We start from the raw sequence: 19,488 nt of genomic DNA on the forward strand, positions 1-19,488 counted from the left end.
GGGGCTGGCCATCCGAAACAGAAACTCCATACCCCAATGACTGGGTGACATGGAGGAGAGGACGTAATCACAGCTGCATCTGATTCAGAGGAGGTGATTTTATTTCTATTCCAATGTCCCTACGGGGGTAGGGGCGAGGGCGGGGGTGGGGGCAGGTGGGGGGGGTGGATTGTGTCAAAATTATGAGAACTGTCCCACAGACTCCTCAAGCAATAGTCTGACGTAGCCATATTCACGGAATCATTCCTTACAAACAATGTCTTAGACTTCTCCATCACCATTTCTGGGTATGTCCCGTCCCATTTGCCAGACAGACCCACCAGAGGTGGTGACGGCACAATGGTATACAGGCAGGAAGGAGAGGCCATGGGAGTCCTCAATATCATGGGAGTCCAGAACTAGGGGTCCAGGGCTAGGGATCATAGTTTGATGATTAGTTTACTATAGGCCCCCAAATAGTAATAGAGATGTGGAGGAAGAAATTGCTAAGCAGATTATGGATATGTGTGGGGGTCACAGGGTAGTTGTCATGGGGGACTTTAACTTTCCAAATATTGATTGGAACCTTTGTAGGTCAAATAGTTTGGATGGGGCAGCTTTTGTGCAGTGTGTGCGGGAGGGTTTCCTGACACAATATGTGGATGGGCCGACTAGAGGTGAGGCCACATTGGATTTGGTACTGGGAAATGAACCGGGCCAAGTGTTAGATTTGGTTGTGGGAGAGCAATTTGGAGATAGTGACCACAATTCGGTGTCTTTTGTTATTGCAATGGAGAGGGATAGGGCCGTACGGCAGGGCAAGGTTTACAATTGGGGGAGGGGTAATTATGATGCGATTAGGCAAGAATTAGGGGGCATAAGTTGGGAACAGAAACTGTCAGAGAAAGGAACTAATGAAAAGTGGAATTTTTTCAAGGAACAAATACTGGATGTCCTTGATAGGTATGTTCCTGTCAGGCAGGGAGGAAATGGCCGAGTGAGGGAACCATGGTTCACAAAAGAGGTGGAATGTCTTGTGAAAAGGAAGAGGGAAGCTTATGTAGGGATGAGGAAACAAGGTTCAGATGGCTCGATTGAGGGTTACAAGTTAGCAAGGAATGAGCTGAAAAAGGGGCTTAGGAGAGCTAGGAGGGGACATGAGAAGTCCTTGGCGGGTCGGATCAAGGAAAACCCCAAGGCTTTTTACTCTTATGTGAGGAATAAAAGAATGACCAGGGTGAGGTTAGGGCCGGTCAAGGACAGTAGTGGGAACTTGTGTATGGAGTCAGTAGAGATAGGCAAGGTGATGAATGAATACTTTTCTTCAGTGTTCACCAAGGAGAGGGGCCATGTTTTTGAGGAAGAGAAGGTGTTACAGGCTAATAGGCTGGAGGAAATAGATGTTCGGCGGGAGGATGTCTTGGCAGTTTTGAATAAACTAAAGGTCGATAAGTCCCCTGGGCCTGATGAAATGTATCCTAGGATTCTTTGGGAGGCAAGGGATGAGATTGCAGAGCCTTTGGCGTTGATCTTTGGGTCCTCGCTGTCCACGGGGATGGTGCCAGAGGACTGGAGAATGGCGAATGTTGTTCCTCTGTTTAAGAAAGGGAATAGAAATGACCCTGGTAATTATAGACCGGTTAGTCTTATTTCGATGGTTGGTAAATTGATGGAAAGGGTCCTTAGGGATGGGATTTACGACCATTTAGAAAGATGCGGATTAATCCGAGATAGTCAGCACGGATTCGTGAAGGGCAAGTCGTGCCTCACAAATTTGATAGAATTTTTTGAGGAGGTAACTAAGTGTGTTGATGAAGGTAGGGCAGTTGATGTCATATACATGGATTTTAGTAAGGCGTTTGATAAGGTCCCCCATGGTTGGCTTATGATGAAAGTGAGGAGGTGTGGGATAGAGGGAAAGTTGGCCGATTGGATAGGTAACTGGCTGTCTGACCGAAGACAGAGGGTGGTGGTCGATGGAAAATTTTCGGATTGGAGGCAGGTTGCTAGCGGTGTGCCGCAGGGATCAGTGCTTGGTCCTCTGCTCTTTGTGATTTTTATTAATGACTTAGAGGAACGGGCTGAAGGGTGGATCAGTAAATTTGCTGATGACACCAAGATTGGTGGAGTAGTGGATGAGGTGGAGGGCTGTTGTAGGCTGCAAAGAGACATAGATAGGATGCAAAGCTGGGCTGAAAAATGGCAAATGGAGTTTAACCCTGATAAATGTGAGGTGATTCATTTTGGTAGGACAAATTTAAATGTGGATTACAGGGTCAAAGGTAGGGTTCTGAAGACTGTGGAGGAACAGAGAGATCTTGGGGTCCATATCCACAGATCTCTAAAGGTTGCCAGTCAAGTGGATAGAGCTGTGAAGAAGGCCTATAGTGTGTTAGTTTTTATTAACAGGGGGTTGGAGTTTAAGAGCCGTGGGGTTATGCTGCAACTGTACAGGACCTTGGTGAGACCACATTTGGAATATTGTGTGCAGTTCTGGTCACCTCACTATAGGAAGGATGTGGAAGCGCTGGAAGGAGTGCAGAGGAGATTTACCAGGATGCTGCCTGGTTTGGAGGGTAGGTCATATGAGGAAAGGTTGAGGGAGCTAGGGCTGTTCTCTCTGGAGCGGAGGAGGCTGAGGGGAGACTTAATAGAGGTGTATAAAATGATGAAGGGGATAGATAGAGTGAACGTTCAAAGACTATTTCCTCGGGTGGATGGAGCTATTACAAGGGGGCATAACTATAGGGTTCGTGGTGGGAGATACAGGACGGATATCAGAGGTAGGTTCTTTACGCAGAGAGTGGTTGGGGTGTGGAATGGACTGCCTGCAGTGATAGTGGAGTCAGACACTTTAGAAACATTTAAGCGGTTATTGGATAGGCACATGGAGCACACCAGGATGATAGGGAGTGGGATAGCTTGATCTTGGTTTCAGATAAAGCTCGGCACAACATCGTGGGCCGAAGGGCCTGTTCTGTGCTGTACTGTTCTATGTTCTATAAGGGATAAACCTTTTAGAACTGAGGTGAGGAGAAATTTCTTCACCTTGAGGGTGGTGAATGTGTGGAATTCACTACCACAGAATGTAGTTGAGGCCAAAACATTGTCTGATTTCAAGAAGAAATTAGATATCGCTCTTGGGGCTAAAGGAATTAAGGGATATGGGGGGAAGAGGGAATCAGGATATTGAATTCGATGATCAGCCATGAATAAAATGAATGGTGGAGCAGGCTGATAGGGCCGAATGGCCTACTCCTGCTTCTAGTTTCAATGTTTCTATGTTTCGGTATCAAATCCAGACCCCAAGCTGCCGAGGACATAGAGTCAAACGTGGGTTAGAGACCTCCTGCTGATTGCCACCTGCCACCACCCCCTCAGCTGATGAATCAGCTCTCCATGGTAAACACCACTTGGAAGAAACAAGGGTAGCAGGGACACAAACTGTACCCTGGATGAGGGATTTCAATGCTCCTTACCAACTCTGACTTGATTACGCTGCTGACCGAACTGGCTGGCTCTTTAAGCACTGCAACAGGCGGTGAGGGAACCGACAAGAGGGAAATCCTACTTGACCTCGTCGTCACCAATGTACCTGTCACAGATGCATCTGTCAATGACAGTATTACTACAGCTCCTGTGGAGTCATAGCCCCATTTTCACGTGGAGCAGACCCTCCATCATGAAGGCACTGAAAGACCAATACTCCAGAACTTGCCACACCCCTAACTAAACAGGACAAATCCAGCCCATCAGTCCACTCTTGATCATTAGTAAAGTGATGGATGGGGTAACCAATAGTGCTATCAAGCAGCACTCACTCAGCATTAACCTGCTCACTGACGCTCAGTTTGGGTTTCGCCAGAATCATTCAGCTCATGACCACATGACAGCCTTGGTTCAAACATGGACAAAAGAGCTGAACTCCAGAGGTGAGGTGAGAGTGACTGCCCTTAACATCAAAGCCGCATTTGACCAAGTGCGGCATCAAGGAGCCCTAGCAAAACTGTTGTCAATAGGAGTCAGGGGAAAAACTCTCCATTAGTTGGAATCATACTGGGCACAAAGGAATATTGTGGTCATTAGAAGTTAATCATCTCAGTTTCAGGACATCACTACAGGAGTTCCTCGTGGTCGTGTCCTAGGCCCAACCATCTTTAGCTGCTTCATCAATGACCTCCCTTCTATCATAGAGTCAGAAGTGGGGAAATTAACTGGTGATTGCACAATTTTCAGCACCATTTGTGACTCCTCAATACTGAAGCAGTCCATCTCCAAGTATAGCAAGACCTGGACAATGTCCAGGCTTGGGCTGACAAGTGGCAAGTAACTTTCATGCCAAATGGCAAGTAACATTCGTGCCACACAAAAGCAAGGCAATGACCATCTCCAATGAGACAAATATAACCATTGCCCCTTGACATTCAATGGTTTCATCATCACTCAATCCCCCACTATTAACATCCTGAAGGTTAACATTAACCAGAAACTGAACTGGACAAGCCATATAAATATAGGCGGCATGATGGCACAGTGGTTTGCACTGCTCCCTCAGCGCCAGGGCCCCAGGTTCAATTCTCAACTTGGATCACTGTCTGTGCAGAGTCTACATGTCTGCATGGGTTTCCTCCGGGTGCTCCAGTTTCCTCCCACAGTCTGAAAGACGTGCTGGTTAGGTGCATTGGCCATGCTAAATTCTTCCTCAGTGTACCAGGACAAGCGCCGGAGTGTGGCGACTAGAGGATTTTCACAGTAACCTCATTATCGTGTTAATGTAAGCCTGCTTGTGACACTAATAAATAAACTTTAAACTAAATAAACTTTAAATGTTACTGTGGCTAAAAGCAGATCCGAGGCTAGGAACACTGTGTGGAATAATTCACCTCCTGACTCCCCAAATTCTGTCCACCATCGACAAAACACAAGCCAGGAGTGCGATGGAATACTCTCCACTTGTCTGGATGGGTGCAGCTCCAACAACACTCACAAAGCTTGACACCATCCAGGACAAAGCAACCCATTTGATTGGCATCCCTTCCACAAACATTCACTCTCTCCACCACCGACACACAGTAGCAGCAGTGCTACAAGACGCAATGCAAGGAATCACCAATGCTCCTCAGACTAGTGGCTTCCAAAGACACAGCTGCTACCATCTAGAAGGACAAAGGTAGCAGACACACAGGAGCATCACCAACTAAAGGTTCCCCTCTAAGCCACTCACCATCGTGACTTGGAAATCTATCACCGTTCCTTCACTGTTGCTGGGTCAAAATCCTGGAACTCCCTCCATAACACCACTGTGGGTGCACCTACACCTCAGGGACTGCGGTGGTTCAAGGCAGCAGCTCACCACCACCTTCTATGGGGCAATTAGAATGGGCAATAAATGCTGGCATAGCCAGCAACAGCCACATCCCATAAATTAATTTTTTAAACTAAAATGAAACTTTCAGGCTTGGGTTGATAAGGGGCAGGTAACATTTGTCCACCAAAGTGCTAGGCAATGGTTATCTTCATCAAGAGACAATCCAACCATCTCCCCAAGACATTCAATAGCATTACCATTACTGAATTGTCCAACATCCTGGGGGTTACCATTGACCAGAAACTGAACTGGACCAGCCATATAAATACCATGGCTACAGGAGCAGGTCAGAGGCTGAGAATCTTGTGGCGAGTAACTAACATCTTGACTCCCCAAAACTGTCCACCATCTACAAGACACCGGTCAGGAGTGTGATGAAATACTCTCCACTTGCCTGGATGAATGCAGCTTCCATTCAAGAAGTTCAATACCATCTGGGACAAAGTAGCTCACTTGATGGGCACCCTATCCACCACCATTGAATTCACACCCTGGTGCACAGTAGCAGCTGTGTGTACCATAGAACCACAAAGTCCCTACAGTGCAGAAAAAGACCATTTGGCCCATCGAGGCTGCACTCACTCCCCGAATGAGCATCCCACCGAGGCCCTTTCACTTCCACTGATATGGGCTTGTCTCTCTGAGTCTCTCTTTACCGAGGCTGCAGTAACTGATCTGCTGCAGCACCACAGAATATCTGACTTTGTGCTGGCAGGCTCCATCTGTAGAGTAGAGATCCCACCAGCTGTCTTTCTGCTATAAATGATGGATCCTCAACCCCAGGGAAATGGGTTAGTCAGAGCGGGGTCCGGTGACAAGAGTATTCCCGCCCCAAAACAATGACCCTCCCTCCTCTGTAAAATCCAGCCCTTTGACTCAGGGGGTCGTGCTGCTCTCTAAAAATGACGGCTTTGCTAAAATGGCTAATCCATCTTGCACCAACAGGTTGACACATTCGCAATAGAAGCTGTAGACCTTGGGCAAATTTTCAAGATCAAGATTCGTCATGACAACACCATGGCAAGTCCTGATTGGTATTTGGAGAAAGTGGAGGTGGTTGATGTAGATTTGGAAGAGAACTACTTGTTCACATGTGAACGTTGGCTTTCCAAGTCCAAGGAGGATAAGAGAATTGAAAGGACACTGTTTGTGAAGGTAATTTGTGCATCAAATGCTTAATATTGTTGCAAATGTAATCACATTAACATCGCAATGGGTGCCACAGGAAAACAGAGAAGGTGCATTCCCTTTTTATTGTGTGTGTATATATATATTTTATACATATTTTGAAATTTTGGATATAAATAAAACTGTTTACACTACATTCAAAGAGTTCAAACAGTAGGTCAATACAAAGAACAGTTATACAATAAATTATTGGCTTTTATCAAAATGCATGAAATACTCATCACAAGATAGACAAACTAGCAGCGCCTAGTGAAGATGAATGGGTTTGATTTTATTACCATTACAGAAACGTGGTTGGCAAGGTGGCCAAGGTTGGGAAATAAATATTCCTGATACTTAACATTTTGAAAACAAAGGAAATGTAGGAGGTGTCGCCCTGATACGAAAGGATGGCATGAGAAAAGTAGCGGAAAAGGACTTTGAGTCAGAGAGTGAGGAAATAGATCCCGTGTAGGTGGCGATTAGGAATAACATCGTAAGATTTAAATTTGGGAGTCACAGATTACCAAAAAAGGGGGATGAGCTCATAAGTGATTATAGAGTAATTTATGAAGAAACAACAGTTTAAAGATGATGCAGCAGCTAAATAAACAGCTGAGCATGTAGAATCATAGAATACTACAGTGCCATTTGGCACATCGAGTCTGCACCAACCACAATCCCACCTGGCCCTATCCCCATAACCCCATGCATTTACCCTCGCTTGTCCCCCTATGGCACATTACAAGTGAGGGTGCGTTATTGGTCCCGGACAGTGTATGGACAGATGAAACCAATTTCCTCAGCTGGGAGTGGCAGTCTCTTATTTGTCCTTCCGGAAGCTTCCCCCTCCTCTGTGCTTTCTGTTCCCAAGCTAACTGAGGAGCTAGGAAGCTCTCCCTGCCAGTCTCCCTCACTGTGAAGAAGACTGACTAGTTTGGAACACTTTAAACAACTCAGTCCTCTCCAAAGTAACTTTTTTTCTTCTCTAGAGCCTGTTTTTAACTATTTAATTAGGATTGTTGTTTAGTATGTGTCATACAATCCAACCTTATTGGGAGTGTCTGTGATCGGGGCATGTCTTTAGCAGATATAATAGACCTGTGCTGTGTTTTACACCCAGCACCTGCTTTGGAAGCATTTTACTCCATCTCTAGTCAACTGTCCTAAAACCCAAATTACTGTGAAAAGCCTGGAGAGTAATAATGGGGGGATCAAATTGGGGTGTGGAAAAAACTGAGGCAATGTGGGAAATTGGGATGGAGGAGTTGGGAGTATGAAGAGTGATGATGTTGGAGGTAAAGGGTTGGAGTGAATGTTTCCCCAATTTGGATGATCCTTTGTATTTTGCCTCATAGGGTTACGAAGGAGATCGAACAAGTATTCACAGTTCTGCTAAAAGCATGCATGGTTCCTCACTGAGTCTCCGAAATGTCAACAACAGTGCCCTCATCAAGAAGGGTAAACGGAAAAGCATTATTGAAGACACAATTGAGGAAGGACCTAGTAAGAATATTTATCTTTATGGAGATTTACCTTGTCCATGCTTGTAGAAATTGGAGGAAAAATTGTAGTCAACCTTCCAATAGGACTTCTGAGATATGAGAAATTCATTTAGCCCTCCCTCCATTCAGTAACATCTATAATGTACCAAACGTTCATGGATCATTGTCTATAGCTCTCTCATAAAGGATGCTTTGTCCTTCTCTTCATCCTTTTTTCTTTCCCAGTCATTCCTTTCTTTCGGATCCGAGCAAGCCAACATCTATAATGAAGAAATGTAATCTCCACAACATACAAGAATGTACAGGCCTTGTTGGCTAGCACCATCTGACAATATTGTCATTATTGCTACTTGAACTGCAGTTATTTTTCCATTCCAGAAGAGCACCGTATTAACATAATCAATCTTTCCTTGAATAATCTACTTAGCATCAGAATCCCGTGAGTACAAAGATGTCCAGCTAATGTACCACATGTTAGACTTGTTAGCAAAATTGAAGGCTGTGGGGAGAAAATGGGCAGAAGCAGCGAGGATGCAAAACTGTCTCAGGGATAGAAAACAGATCGCGGTGGTGAATGACTTTTTTTGACTGGAGGATGGTGGAGTTTCCCCAGGTTCGGAGGAGGAACCACTGCGATCATTGTGTAACATTAATGGCTTGGGGTACAGGACACAATTTCAAAATTTGCAGATGGCACAAAATTGAATATGTGGTAAACAGCAAGGAAGACAATAACTAGCTTCCGATGTGATGTGGAGATGTCGGCGTTGGACTGGGTGGGGGCACAGTAAGAAGTCTCACAACACCAGGTTAAAGTCCTTTACCTGGTGTTGTGAGACTAGCTTCAGATGGACATAGATGGGCTGCTGGAATGGATGGACTCAAAGAACAAAGAACAGTACAGCACAGGAAACAGGCCCTTCGGCCCTCCAAGCCTGTGCCGCTCTTTGGTCCAACGAGACCATTCGTTTGTATCTCTCCATTCCCAGACTGCTCATGTGACTATCCAGGTAAGTCTTAAACGATGCCAGCGTGTCTGCCTCCACCACTCTACTTGGCAGCGCATTCCAGGCACCCACCACCCTCTGTGTAAAAAACGTCCCTTGTTGTCCATGTTTGAACCAAGGCTGTCATGTGGTCATGAGCTGAATAATTCTGGCGAAACCCAAACTGAGCGTCAGTGAGCAGGTTAATGCTGAGTGAGTGCTGCTTGATAGCACTATTGGTTACCCCATCCATCACTTTACTAATGATCAAGAGTGGACTGATGGCTGACATGAAGTGATACATTTTGATACAAGGGGAAGAATGAGAGGAGACAAAAGAAGCTAAATGGTGCAGTTTTAAAGAGGTACAGAAAGACCTAGACTAGTCTGCTTAATAGATAGAGGCATTGAATACAAAAGGAAGTTATGTTAAACCAAATAAAACACCAGATCAGCCCCAGCAGGAGTACTGTGTCCAAGTGCATCATTTTAGGAAGGTGTGAAAACATTGGAGCGGATACAAAAGAGATTGACTGGAATTTTTTTTTCATGCAATGTGGGCTTTGCTGGCTAGGCTAGCATTTGTTGTCCATCCCTAGTTGCCCTTGAAAAGGTGGTGATGAGCTGCCTACTTGAACCACTGCAGTCCATGTGGTGTTAGGGAAAGAGTTCCAGGATTTTGAGCCAGTGACAATGAAAGAACAGCGATAAATCTCCAAATCAGAATGGTTAATGGTTTGGACGGGAACTTCTAGATAGAGGTATTCCTATGCGTCTGCTGTCCTTGTCCTTTTAGGTGTTAGTGGTCGTGGGTTTGGAAGATGCTGCCTAAGGAATTTTGGTGAGTTGCTGCAGTGAATCTTGTCGATTGTACACACTGCTGCCTCAGTTTGCTATTGGTGGAGGAAGTGAATGTTTATGGATAGGGTGCCAATCAAGCAGGATGCTTTGTCTGGGATGGTGTTGAGCCTTTTGTGTTGTTGGAGCTGCGCTCATCCAGGTAAGTGGAGCATGTTCCATTACACTCTTGACTTACAGATGGTGGACAAGCTTTGGGGAGTCAGGAGGTGAGTTACTCACTGCAGAATTCCCAGTATTCCCAATACTTATATGACTGATCCACCTTAGTTTCTGTCAGTGGTACTCCCAAGCTTTTGATAGTGGAGGATTCAGCAATGGTGATGCCTTTGAACACCAAGTATAGTTGATTAGATTCTCTCTTGTTGGAGATGGTCTTTGTCTGGAACTTGTGCTCCTTCGACATGACTGGAGATGGAAGGATAAAAGGAAATTCGAAATGATTTGAGATAGATGTTTGAATACTTGAGGCATTGAGAGAGAAACATGTAGAAAGGAACTGGAGGGTCAAAATGGATGAACATGCTAGAGATGAAGGGTTAAGGGATTGAGGGAGAAAGTTACTTAAGAATTCAAGATAGAGAAACATTGCTAGATGTGAAATTAGGGTTTGAACACAATGAAGAGAGTGGGAGAAATTAACCCAAGATGGAAAATGAAAACACTAAGAAGAAGAGAAAGGATGAAACACACTCACATTTTGAATATCGAGGGAGAAATACACTGAAGGATGAGAGGTGGAGGGAAAGTCAGTGAAGGAGAAACACACTGAATGAGGACACCTGGAGAGATGCACAATGGAAGCTGAGGAATGGAGAGAGGAATCACCTGAAAGATGTGAGAAAGAGGGAGAGACACACTGAAGACACTGAGATGGAAGAAGAATGAAAATGAAGGACGAGAGGTGGAGGGGATATCAATGAGAAATTGAAGGAGAAAAACTCAATATTAAAATGCAGAATTAAAAATATGCAGCAGGATATAGATGGACAGAGGAATCATGAGCTTGGAGATAAACTTGCAGGACTATGGTGATAGAGTGGGAGAATAGGACTGACTGGGAGTTGACTCAATAGGCCGCATGGTGGCCTCCTGTGCTGTTATGACATTGTGGGTCGAATTTTTGGATGGCAGCATTTTCTAATCTGCCACACAGAGTCTATACAGAGCGCATTCCCACCGATCGGCTGCCCCACAACTATTTAATGCTTTTTTAATTCATTCATGGGATATGGGCATCACTGGCTGGACGAGCATTCATTGCTCATCCCCAGAGCAGTTAAGAATAACCACATTGCTGTGGCTCTAGAATCACATGTAGGCCAGACCAAGTAAGTACAGCAGATTTCCTTCCCTAAAGGACATCAGTGAACCAGATGGGTTTTTACAACAATTGGCAATGGTTTCATGGTCTTGACGTGGTGGGATTCGAACCCAGGTGTCCAGAGCATTACCCTAAATCTCTGGGTCACTAGTCCAGCAACAATACATTCTATAGGTTGAGAGGGATATGGGCCAATGCAGGCAAATGGGGTTAGCTTAGATGGGCATTTTGGTCGGCATGGACCAGTTTGGGCTGAAGGGCCTGTCTCCATGCCGTAGATTCTATGAATACCACCACGCCACCACCTCCCCTATTCCCACTCCTGGCGGGAGTGGAAAATTCCGTTCGTAGTTTGTGGTTCCATAGGAAAAAAAGACAATGGGAGGAGGAAGAAATCAGGAGATAATGAAGTAACATATTTCCTTCCCTCCTGTCTGTTAACAGCCATTCCATACCACATAACAATTACCACAGGCCAGGAGAGAGATGCTGGTACCAATAGCCGTGTATATATGATCATCATGGGGCCCTTGAAGATTCAAACTTCACGAATGTGGCTGGAGCTTCCCGAAGGAAAGAGTGCATTTCTTCCTGGATCAATGGAAAAGTTCCAGGTGATGGGGTTGGATGTTGGAGAGATTAAGAAAATTGAGGTGAGCTTAGATGAGTGACTACTCTATCCCAGTATATCAGCTCTGTCCAATAACCACAGTGTTCCTGTCACCACAGGAATGAGTCGTCAGACACAGGACCCATTTGTCTCATTGGTCTAATGAGTTTCTGGATCTGTTCATATATTTCACATATCCACAAACATCTGACGGGGAATAAAATTAAGAATTTTAAATTTGTCTTGCAATTATTTTGAAGTGCTCCAGTTCGTTCCCCCTTGTGTCAAAATGAAATTATAATCTTGCAGTTATATAGGCACCAGCTGCCTTCTGGTACGTCATCATGTGATCACTCCTCATGTGCTCAGGTAGGCGCCAAGTTTAGGAACACAGAACATCGGAGCAGGAGTCGGCCATTCGACCCCTCAAGCTGCTCCACCATTCAATTACATAATGACTTTTCTTCTACATCAAGGCCATTTTCCTGCGCTATCCCCATATCCCCTGATATCTTTAATATCTAGAAACCTATCGACCTCAGTCTTGAACATACTCAATGACTAAGCCTCCCACAGTCTTCTGGGGCAGAGGATTCCAAAGATTCTCCACCCTCACAGTGAAGAAATTCCTCCTCATCTCAGTCCTAAATGGCCTGCTTCCCATTCTGAGACTGTGTCCCCTGATTCCAGACGCTCCCCAACCAGGGACAACATCTGTCCCACAGCTATCCTGTCAAGCCCTGTCAGAACCTTGTATGCTTCAGCAAGCTATTATAGACAGCATCACAACTGGTTCCAGTGATGTCTTCATCTGGTTTCAACAAGATGTCTGAAAGGGCGGTAGAGGCAGGAACCCTCACAACATTTAAGAAGTATTTAGATGAGCACTTTAAATGCCAAAGCATACAAGGCTACAGGCCAAGGGCTGGGAAATGGGTTTCCAATAGATAGGTGTTTAATGGCCAGCACAGACACAGTGGGCCAAAGGGCCTCTTTCCATCCTGTAAGACTCTATGACTGCCTCTCATTGTTGGCCCATTAATCTTTCTCAGAAGGCTATGGGTTCTCACTTCAGAGACATGGACCGGAACTCTACCACCTTTGCCCAGAATCGGAGCGGGCGAGGGTCCAACAGCGGAAATCTCTGTTGACCTCAGGCAGGAATTTCCAGTCCTACCCGAGCGAAGCCGTAAAACCCCACCCAAGGACACTAAATCCAGGCTGACATTCCATTGCAGTGCTGAGGGAGTGCTGCACAGTCAGAGGTGCCTTCCTTCAGATGAAATACCAAAACAAGGTCCTATCTTCCCTCTCAGGTGGACACACACGATGCTATGATGATATTAATGGAAGAGCACAGTAGTTCTCCAGATCACATTGCTGGGCATCAACTGACTTATGTTTCCTACATAACAAGAGTGATTAAACTTCAAAAGCATTTAAGCAAAATACTGCAAACACTGGAAATCTGAACTCAAAAAAAGAAAATGTTGTAAATACTCTGTAGGTCGGACAGCATCTGAGAGAGAGGGAAGCAAAGGACTTGGTCGGAATTCTCCAGCTGTTCACGCCCGGTCACTGCTGCCAGCGAGGATGGAGAATTCGGCACTCAGCCAAATCTCTGTTCACTGCGGCGGGACGGGAGAATGCAGTTGGCGTGATCGGCCGGAGAATCCCACCCCTTGAGTTGAAAGGTCATGGACCTGAACCATTAATGTTGTTCATCTCTCCACAGATGCTGCATGGCTGACTGAGTATTTCCAACATTTGCTATTTTTATTGGCTGCAAAGCCTTTGGGATGTCCCGAGGAGCAGAAAGGTGCTAAATAAATGCCTTTCTTTCCCCTTCCTTTTACATCTACAATTCTGTCTTGATCTCTGACCGTGTTTGGTTCCCTCTGAACAGTTGGGTCACGACGGTGCCACTCCAGAGAGCTGCTGGCTGGTGGAGGAGCTGGAAATTACCGTGCCGACCAAAGGCATCATGTATGTCTTTCAGTGCAAATGCTGGCTTGCCAAAGACCGAGGTGATGGGCTGACGGCACGGGTGTTCAGTATCCTCGATGCAGAAACTGTCCAAATTGGGCACAAGGTAGGAACTGCTCCACTTCTTCCTGCAAGGTGCCAAAAATCTGGCACAATCAGATGGATTCGAATGTGTTTAGTTTGGGAATAGGGGCAGGGTGGCACAGTGGTTAGCATTGCTGCCTCACAGCCCCCGGGACCTGGGTTCAATTCCCGGCTTGGGTCACTGTCTGTGCGGAGTCTGCACGTTCTCCCCGTGTCTGTGTGGGTTTCCTCCGGGTGCTCTGGTTTCCTCCCACAGTCTGAAAGACTTGCAGGTTAAATTCTCCCACAGTGTACCCAAATAGGCACCAGAGTGTGGCGACTAGAGGAATTTCGCAGTAACTTCATTGCAGTGTTAATGTAAGCCTACTTGTGACACTAATAAATAAACTTTAAACTTAAACTTAAGTTGGTATGGAAAGAAAAACAGAAGGAGCACAGAAAGGAAATCGATAAAATAGGAGCAACGTGAAAGTGGACTGGAATAGTGACCGGTAATGAAATTGTGTACCATAAACAGGATGGAAAATGGGAATCAGAATCGAAATGGTGAATTGGATCAAGTAGAAAGGAAGGAAATAGGAACTGGATTTTTAATGGTGAATTCCTTGTGTGTGGCATTTGTTTAGAGTTGACAATAAATATGTTGTTGAACAGATCCCTTATGAAGTAACCGTGGTTACCGGTGACACCCCAAATGGTGGGACTGATGCCAACATTTACATGTCCGTCTTTGGAGCCAATGGGACCACAGAGGAGATGCTGCTTGATAAAAATGGGGACAGGTGGGTTTTATTCCAAAGTGATTTCAAAAGTCCAGGATCTCTTGTCTGTCGTTCCTTCATCTGCTAATCTTCAGTGTTGAAGTTTGGTGCATCTATTGTTTATCCTTTCACAGGGTGTGGGCATCACTGTTTAGACCAGTATTAATTGCCCATCCCTCATTGCCCTTGAAAAGGTGGTGGTGAGCTTCCTTCTTGAACCGCGGCAGTCTCTGTGGTGTAGGTACACCCACACTGCTGATGGGAGAGAGTTCCAGGGGTTTGACCCAGCAGCAGTGAAGGAACAGCAGTACTACAGACCGGGAATCACCAGGCCCACTAGCCCCCTTGCAGGAATCCCATTGACTCCCGTTGAATTGTGCGCAGGCACAAGTGCGGGTCCTGACAAACAGGAACCTGGCGCCTTGGACTCCAAGGGGGGAGGTGTAGCCATGTGTCCCTCTGCCGCTGCCAGAGGGAGGGTCAGAGGAAGGGATCCCCCAAAGAACCTGGCGTTTGGGTGAGCCATCAATAGAAGCCGAATTATATACAACCTCGTGGCCCGGCATATTCCCCACTCTATCATTACCACCAAGCCAGAGGATCAACCCTGGTTCAGTGGAGAGTACAGGAGGGCATGCCAGGAGCAACACCAGGCATATCTAAAAATGAAGTGTCAACCTGGTGAAGCTTCAACACAGAACTACTTGCATGCCAAACAGTATAAGCAGCAAGAAACAGACAGAGTCAAGCGATTCCACAACCAACGGATCAGATCTAAGCTCTGCAGTCCTTCCACATCCAGTCATGAACAGTGATGGACAATTAAACAACTCACTGGAGGAAGAGACTGCACAAATATCCCCATCCTCAATGATGAGCACATCAGCAAAAGATAAGACTGAAACATTCGCAGCAATCTTCAGCCAGAAGTGCCGAGAGGATGATCCATCTCAGCATCATCTGAAGGTCCCCAACATCTCAGATGTTAGTCTTCAGTCAATTCAATTCACTCCATGTAATATCAAGAAACAGCTGAAGGCACTGGATACGGCAAATGCTATAAGTCCTGACAATATTCAGGCAATCGTACTCAAGACAGCATAATTAAGGACCCCACGCACCCCGGACATTCTCTCTTTCACCTTCTTACGTCAGGAAAAAGATACAAAAGTCTGAGGTCACGTACCAACCGACTCAAGAACAGCTTCTTCCCTGCTGCTGTCAGACTTTTGAATGGACTTACCTTGCATTAAGTTGATCTTTCTCTACACCCTAGCTATGAGTGTAACACTACAATCTGCACTCTCTCCTTTCCTTCTCTATGAATGGTATGCTTTTTCTGTACAGCGCACAAGAAACAATACTTTTCACTGTATACTGATACATGTAACAATAATAAATCAAATCAAATCAAAGTCCAAGGATGTGCAGGTTAGGTGGATTGGCCATGCTAAATTGCCCCTAGTGTTAGGGGGTTAGCAAGGTAAATATGTGGGGTTACAGGAATAGGGCCTGGGTGGGATTGTGGTCGGTGCAGACTCGATGGGCCAAATGGCCTCCTTCTGCACCATAGGGATTCTATGATTCTATGACTTCTGCTCCAGAACTTGCCGCACTCCTAGCCAAGCTGTTCCAGTACAGCTATAACGCTGGCATTTACCTGACAATATGGAAAACTGTTCGGGTATGTCCTGTACACAAAAAGCAGGACAAACCCAACCCAGCCAATTGCCACCCCATCAGTCTACTCTTGATCTTCAGTAAAGTGATGGCGGGATCATCAACAATGCTATCAAGCAACTTACTCAGCAATAACCTGCCCACTGACATTCAGTTTGGGTTCTGCCAGGGTCATTTGCTCATGACCTCATTACAGCCTCGGTCCAAACATGAACAAAAGAGCTGAACTCCAGAGGTAGAAACATAGAAACTGCAGTGGTTCAAGAGGGCAGCTCACCACCCTCTTCCCAAGGGCAATTAGGGAAGGGCAATAAATGCTGACCTAGCCAGAGAAGCCCACAGAGCATGAACATTTTTTTAAATGGTTTGTAAACAAAATGAAAGCACATGGGATTGGGGGGTAATATACTGAGATGGATTGAGAATTCGTTGACAGACACAAAATGCAGAGAGGAATAAGCAGGTCATTTTCAAGATGGTAGGCTGTTACCGTGGGATACTGCAAGACCACAGCCATTCACAATCTATATCAATGATTTCAATATGGGGATCAAATATAATATTTCCAAAGTTTCTGATGACACAAAACTTGGTGGGAATGTGAGTTGTGAGGAAGAATTAAAGAAGCATCAAGGGGATTTGGACAGACTAAGTGAGTGGGCAAGAACATGGCAGATGGAATATAGTGTGGATAATTGTGAAGTTATCTACTTTGGTAGAAAAAAAAGAAAATGGTGAGGGATTGGGAAGTGTTGATGTCCAAAGGGACCTGGCTGCCCTTGTTCATTAGCCATTAAAAATGAACCTGCAGGTGGAGCAAGCAAATAGGAAGTTAAATTGTATGTTGGCCTTCATTGCAAGGGGGTTTGAGTACAGGAGTAAAGATGTCAGCCAGAGTTCTCCAGCCGTTCACGCATGCAGGATTCTCCAGTCCAGCGGCAACACACTCCCGCGGGTTTCCTGCTGCCGTGAGATGACGGCGGCGGGACCAAAGAATCCTGTCACTAACAAACAACACGCCACTTCCTGCCGATGGAAAACATGTGGCCGGGAGGCTGGAGAATCCCGCCCATCTTGCTGCAATTGTATCGTGCCTATGGGCGGGACTTCTCGCTCGCCCCGAAACCGGAAAATCCCGCCCGAGGTCAACTGACTTGTATAGTGGGCAGGACAATAAACTTCCGGCCCATAGGTGCATATAGATAAATATATATGTGTGTGTGCAATTTTGATCTGCATGTTGGAGGAATACTTGCCAAAGAAGAAAGGCAACAGAGGTTTATCAGATTAATCCCTGGGATGGTGGGATTGTCTATGAGCAGAGATTGAAGAAACAGGGCCAGTATTCACTCGAGTTTCAAAGAATAAGAGGTGATCTCATTGAAACTTATAAAATTCTCACAGGGCGTGGCAGGGTAGAATAGATAGGAGGTTTCCCCTGGCTGGTGAGTCTAAAGTCAAGGGGACACAGTCTCAGAATAAGGGGCAGGGCATTTAAGACTGAGACCTGGAAAAATTTCTTCACTCAGAGGGTGGTGAATCTTTGGAATTATTTGCTCCAGAGGGCTGTGGAAACTCAATCACTGAGTATGTTCAAGACAGAAATTGATAGGTTTCTGGATACTAATGACATCAAGGGTTAAGGAGATAATGGGAAAAATGACCTAAGAGCCATGATCTGATTGAATGACAAAACAGAGTAGACAGGCTGAATGGCCTGTTCCTTTGTCCCTAATGTGTCAGGATGGCTCTGGGTCATATTAATGATGTGAGATAGGAAATGGACTCTGTCAGGATGCCCCTGCCACGATGGATTAAAATGGCATTTGTTTTTATCTATATTTCTTTGATTTGATTTGATTTGATTTATTATTGTCACATGCATTAGTATTCAGTAAAAAGTATGATAGTAAAAGTTTTTACAAATAGATAAAAAGGAATAGAGTGGCTAGAGTGAATGTTGGACTCTTGGAGGACGAGAGGGCGGATTTAATAGTGGAAAACGAGGAAATGGCTGAGACTTTAAATAAGTTCTTTGTGTCGGTCTTCACGGTGGAAGACACAAATAGTTTACCGAATATTAGAGATCGAGAGTTGGTGGGAGGTGAGGTCCTTAATACAATTACTGTTACTAAAGAGGTAGTGCTTGGTAGACTAATGGGACTGAAGGTAGACAAGTCCCCGGGCCCGGATGGAATGCATCCCAGGCTACTGAAAGAAATGGCTGAGGTAATAGCAGATGCTTTAGTAGTTAATTATCAAAATTCACTGGAATCTGGGGTAGTGCCGGCTGATTGGAAAACAGCTACTGTTACGCCGCTGTTTAAAAAAGAAGTAGAAAAAAGGCGGGTAACTACAGGCCGAATAGCTTAACGTCCATAGTTGGGAAGATGCTGGAGTCCATCATTAAAGAGGAAATAGCAGAGCACCTGGATAAGAATGGTTCAATCAAGCAGACGCAGCATGGATTCATGAAGGGAAAGTCATGTTTGACGAATTTACTGGATTTTTATGAAGATGTGACTAGTGCCCTTGACAGAGGGGAACTGGTGGATGTGGTGTTTTTAGATTTCCAGAAGGCATTCGATAAGGTGCCTCACAAAAGATTAGGGTACATGGAGTTGGGGGTAGGGTGTTGGCGTGGATTGGGGATTGGCTATCTAACAGGAAGCAGAGAGTTGGAATAAATGGGTGCTTTTCTGGTTGGCAGTTGGTGACCAGTGGCGAGCCGCAGGGATCGGTGCTGGGGCCTCAACTGTTTACCATTTACATAGATGATCTGGAGGAGGGAACTGAGTGTAGGGTATCAAAGTTTGCTGATGACACGAAGATGAATGGGAAAGCGAATTGCGTGGAGGACGCGGAAAGTCTGCAGAGAGATTTGGATAGGCTGAGCGAGTGGGCGAGGATCTGGCAGATGGAATATAACGTTGGCAAATGTGAGGTTATCCACTTTGGAAGAAATAATAGTAAATTGGAATATTATTTAAATGGAGAAAAATTACATCATGCTACTGTGCAGAGGGACCTGGGGGTCCTTGTGCACGAATCGCAAAAACTCAGTCTGCAGGTGCAGCAGGTGATCAAGAAGGCGAATGGAATGTTGGCCTTTATCGCGAGGGGGATAGAATATAAAAGCAGGGAGGTCTTGCTGCAACTATACAAGGCACTGGTGAGGCC

General features: G+C 45.4%; 1 protein-coding gene across 1 annotated transcript in view; it reads left to right on the forward strand.

Annotated features, from left to right (window-relative positions):
* The window catches only part of loxhd1a (lipoxygenase homology PLAT domains 1a), a 160,387-nt gene that overhangs the window by 117,671 nt on the left and 23,228 nt on the right, over window positions 1-19,488 (forward strand). Inside the window, exons 30-34 of the mRNA XM_078198217.1 lie at window positions 6,293-6,502; window positions 7,873-8,020; window positions 11,632-11,840; window positions 13,704-13,889; window positions 14,522-14,649. Of these exons, the coding sequence (XP_078054343.1) occupies window positions 6,293-6,502; window positions 7,873-8,020; window positions 11,632-11,840; window positions 13,704-13,889; window positions 14,522-14,649 (881 nt within the window). The remainder of the gene's footprint in view (window positions 1-6,292; window positions 6,503-7,872; window positions 8,021-11,631; window positions 11,841-13,703; window positions 13,890-14,521; window positions 14,650-19,488) is intronic.

The sequence above is a fragment of the Mustelus asterias genome, chromosome 1 (assembly GCF_964213995.1).
Source record: "Mustelus asterias chromosome 1, sMusAst1.hap1.1, whole genome shotgun sequence".
In the NCBI taxonomy this organism is placed as follows: Eukaryota; Metazoa; Chordata; class Chondrichthyes; order Carcharhiniformes; family Triakidae; genus Mustelus; species Mustelus asterias.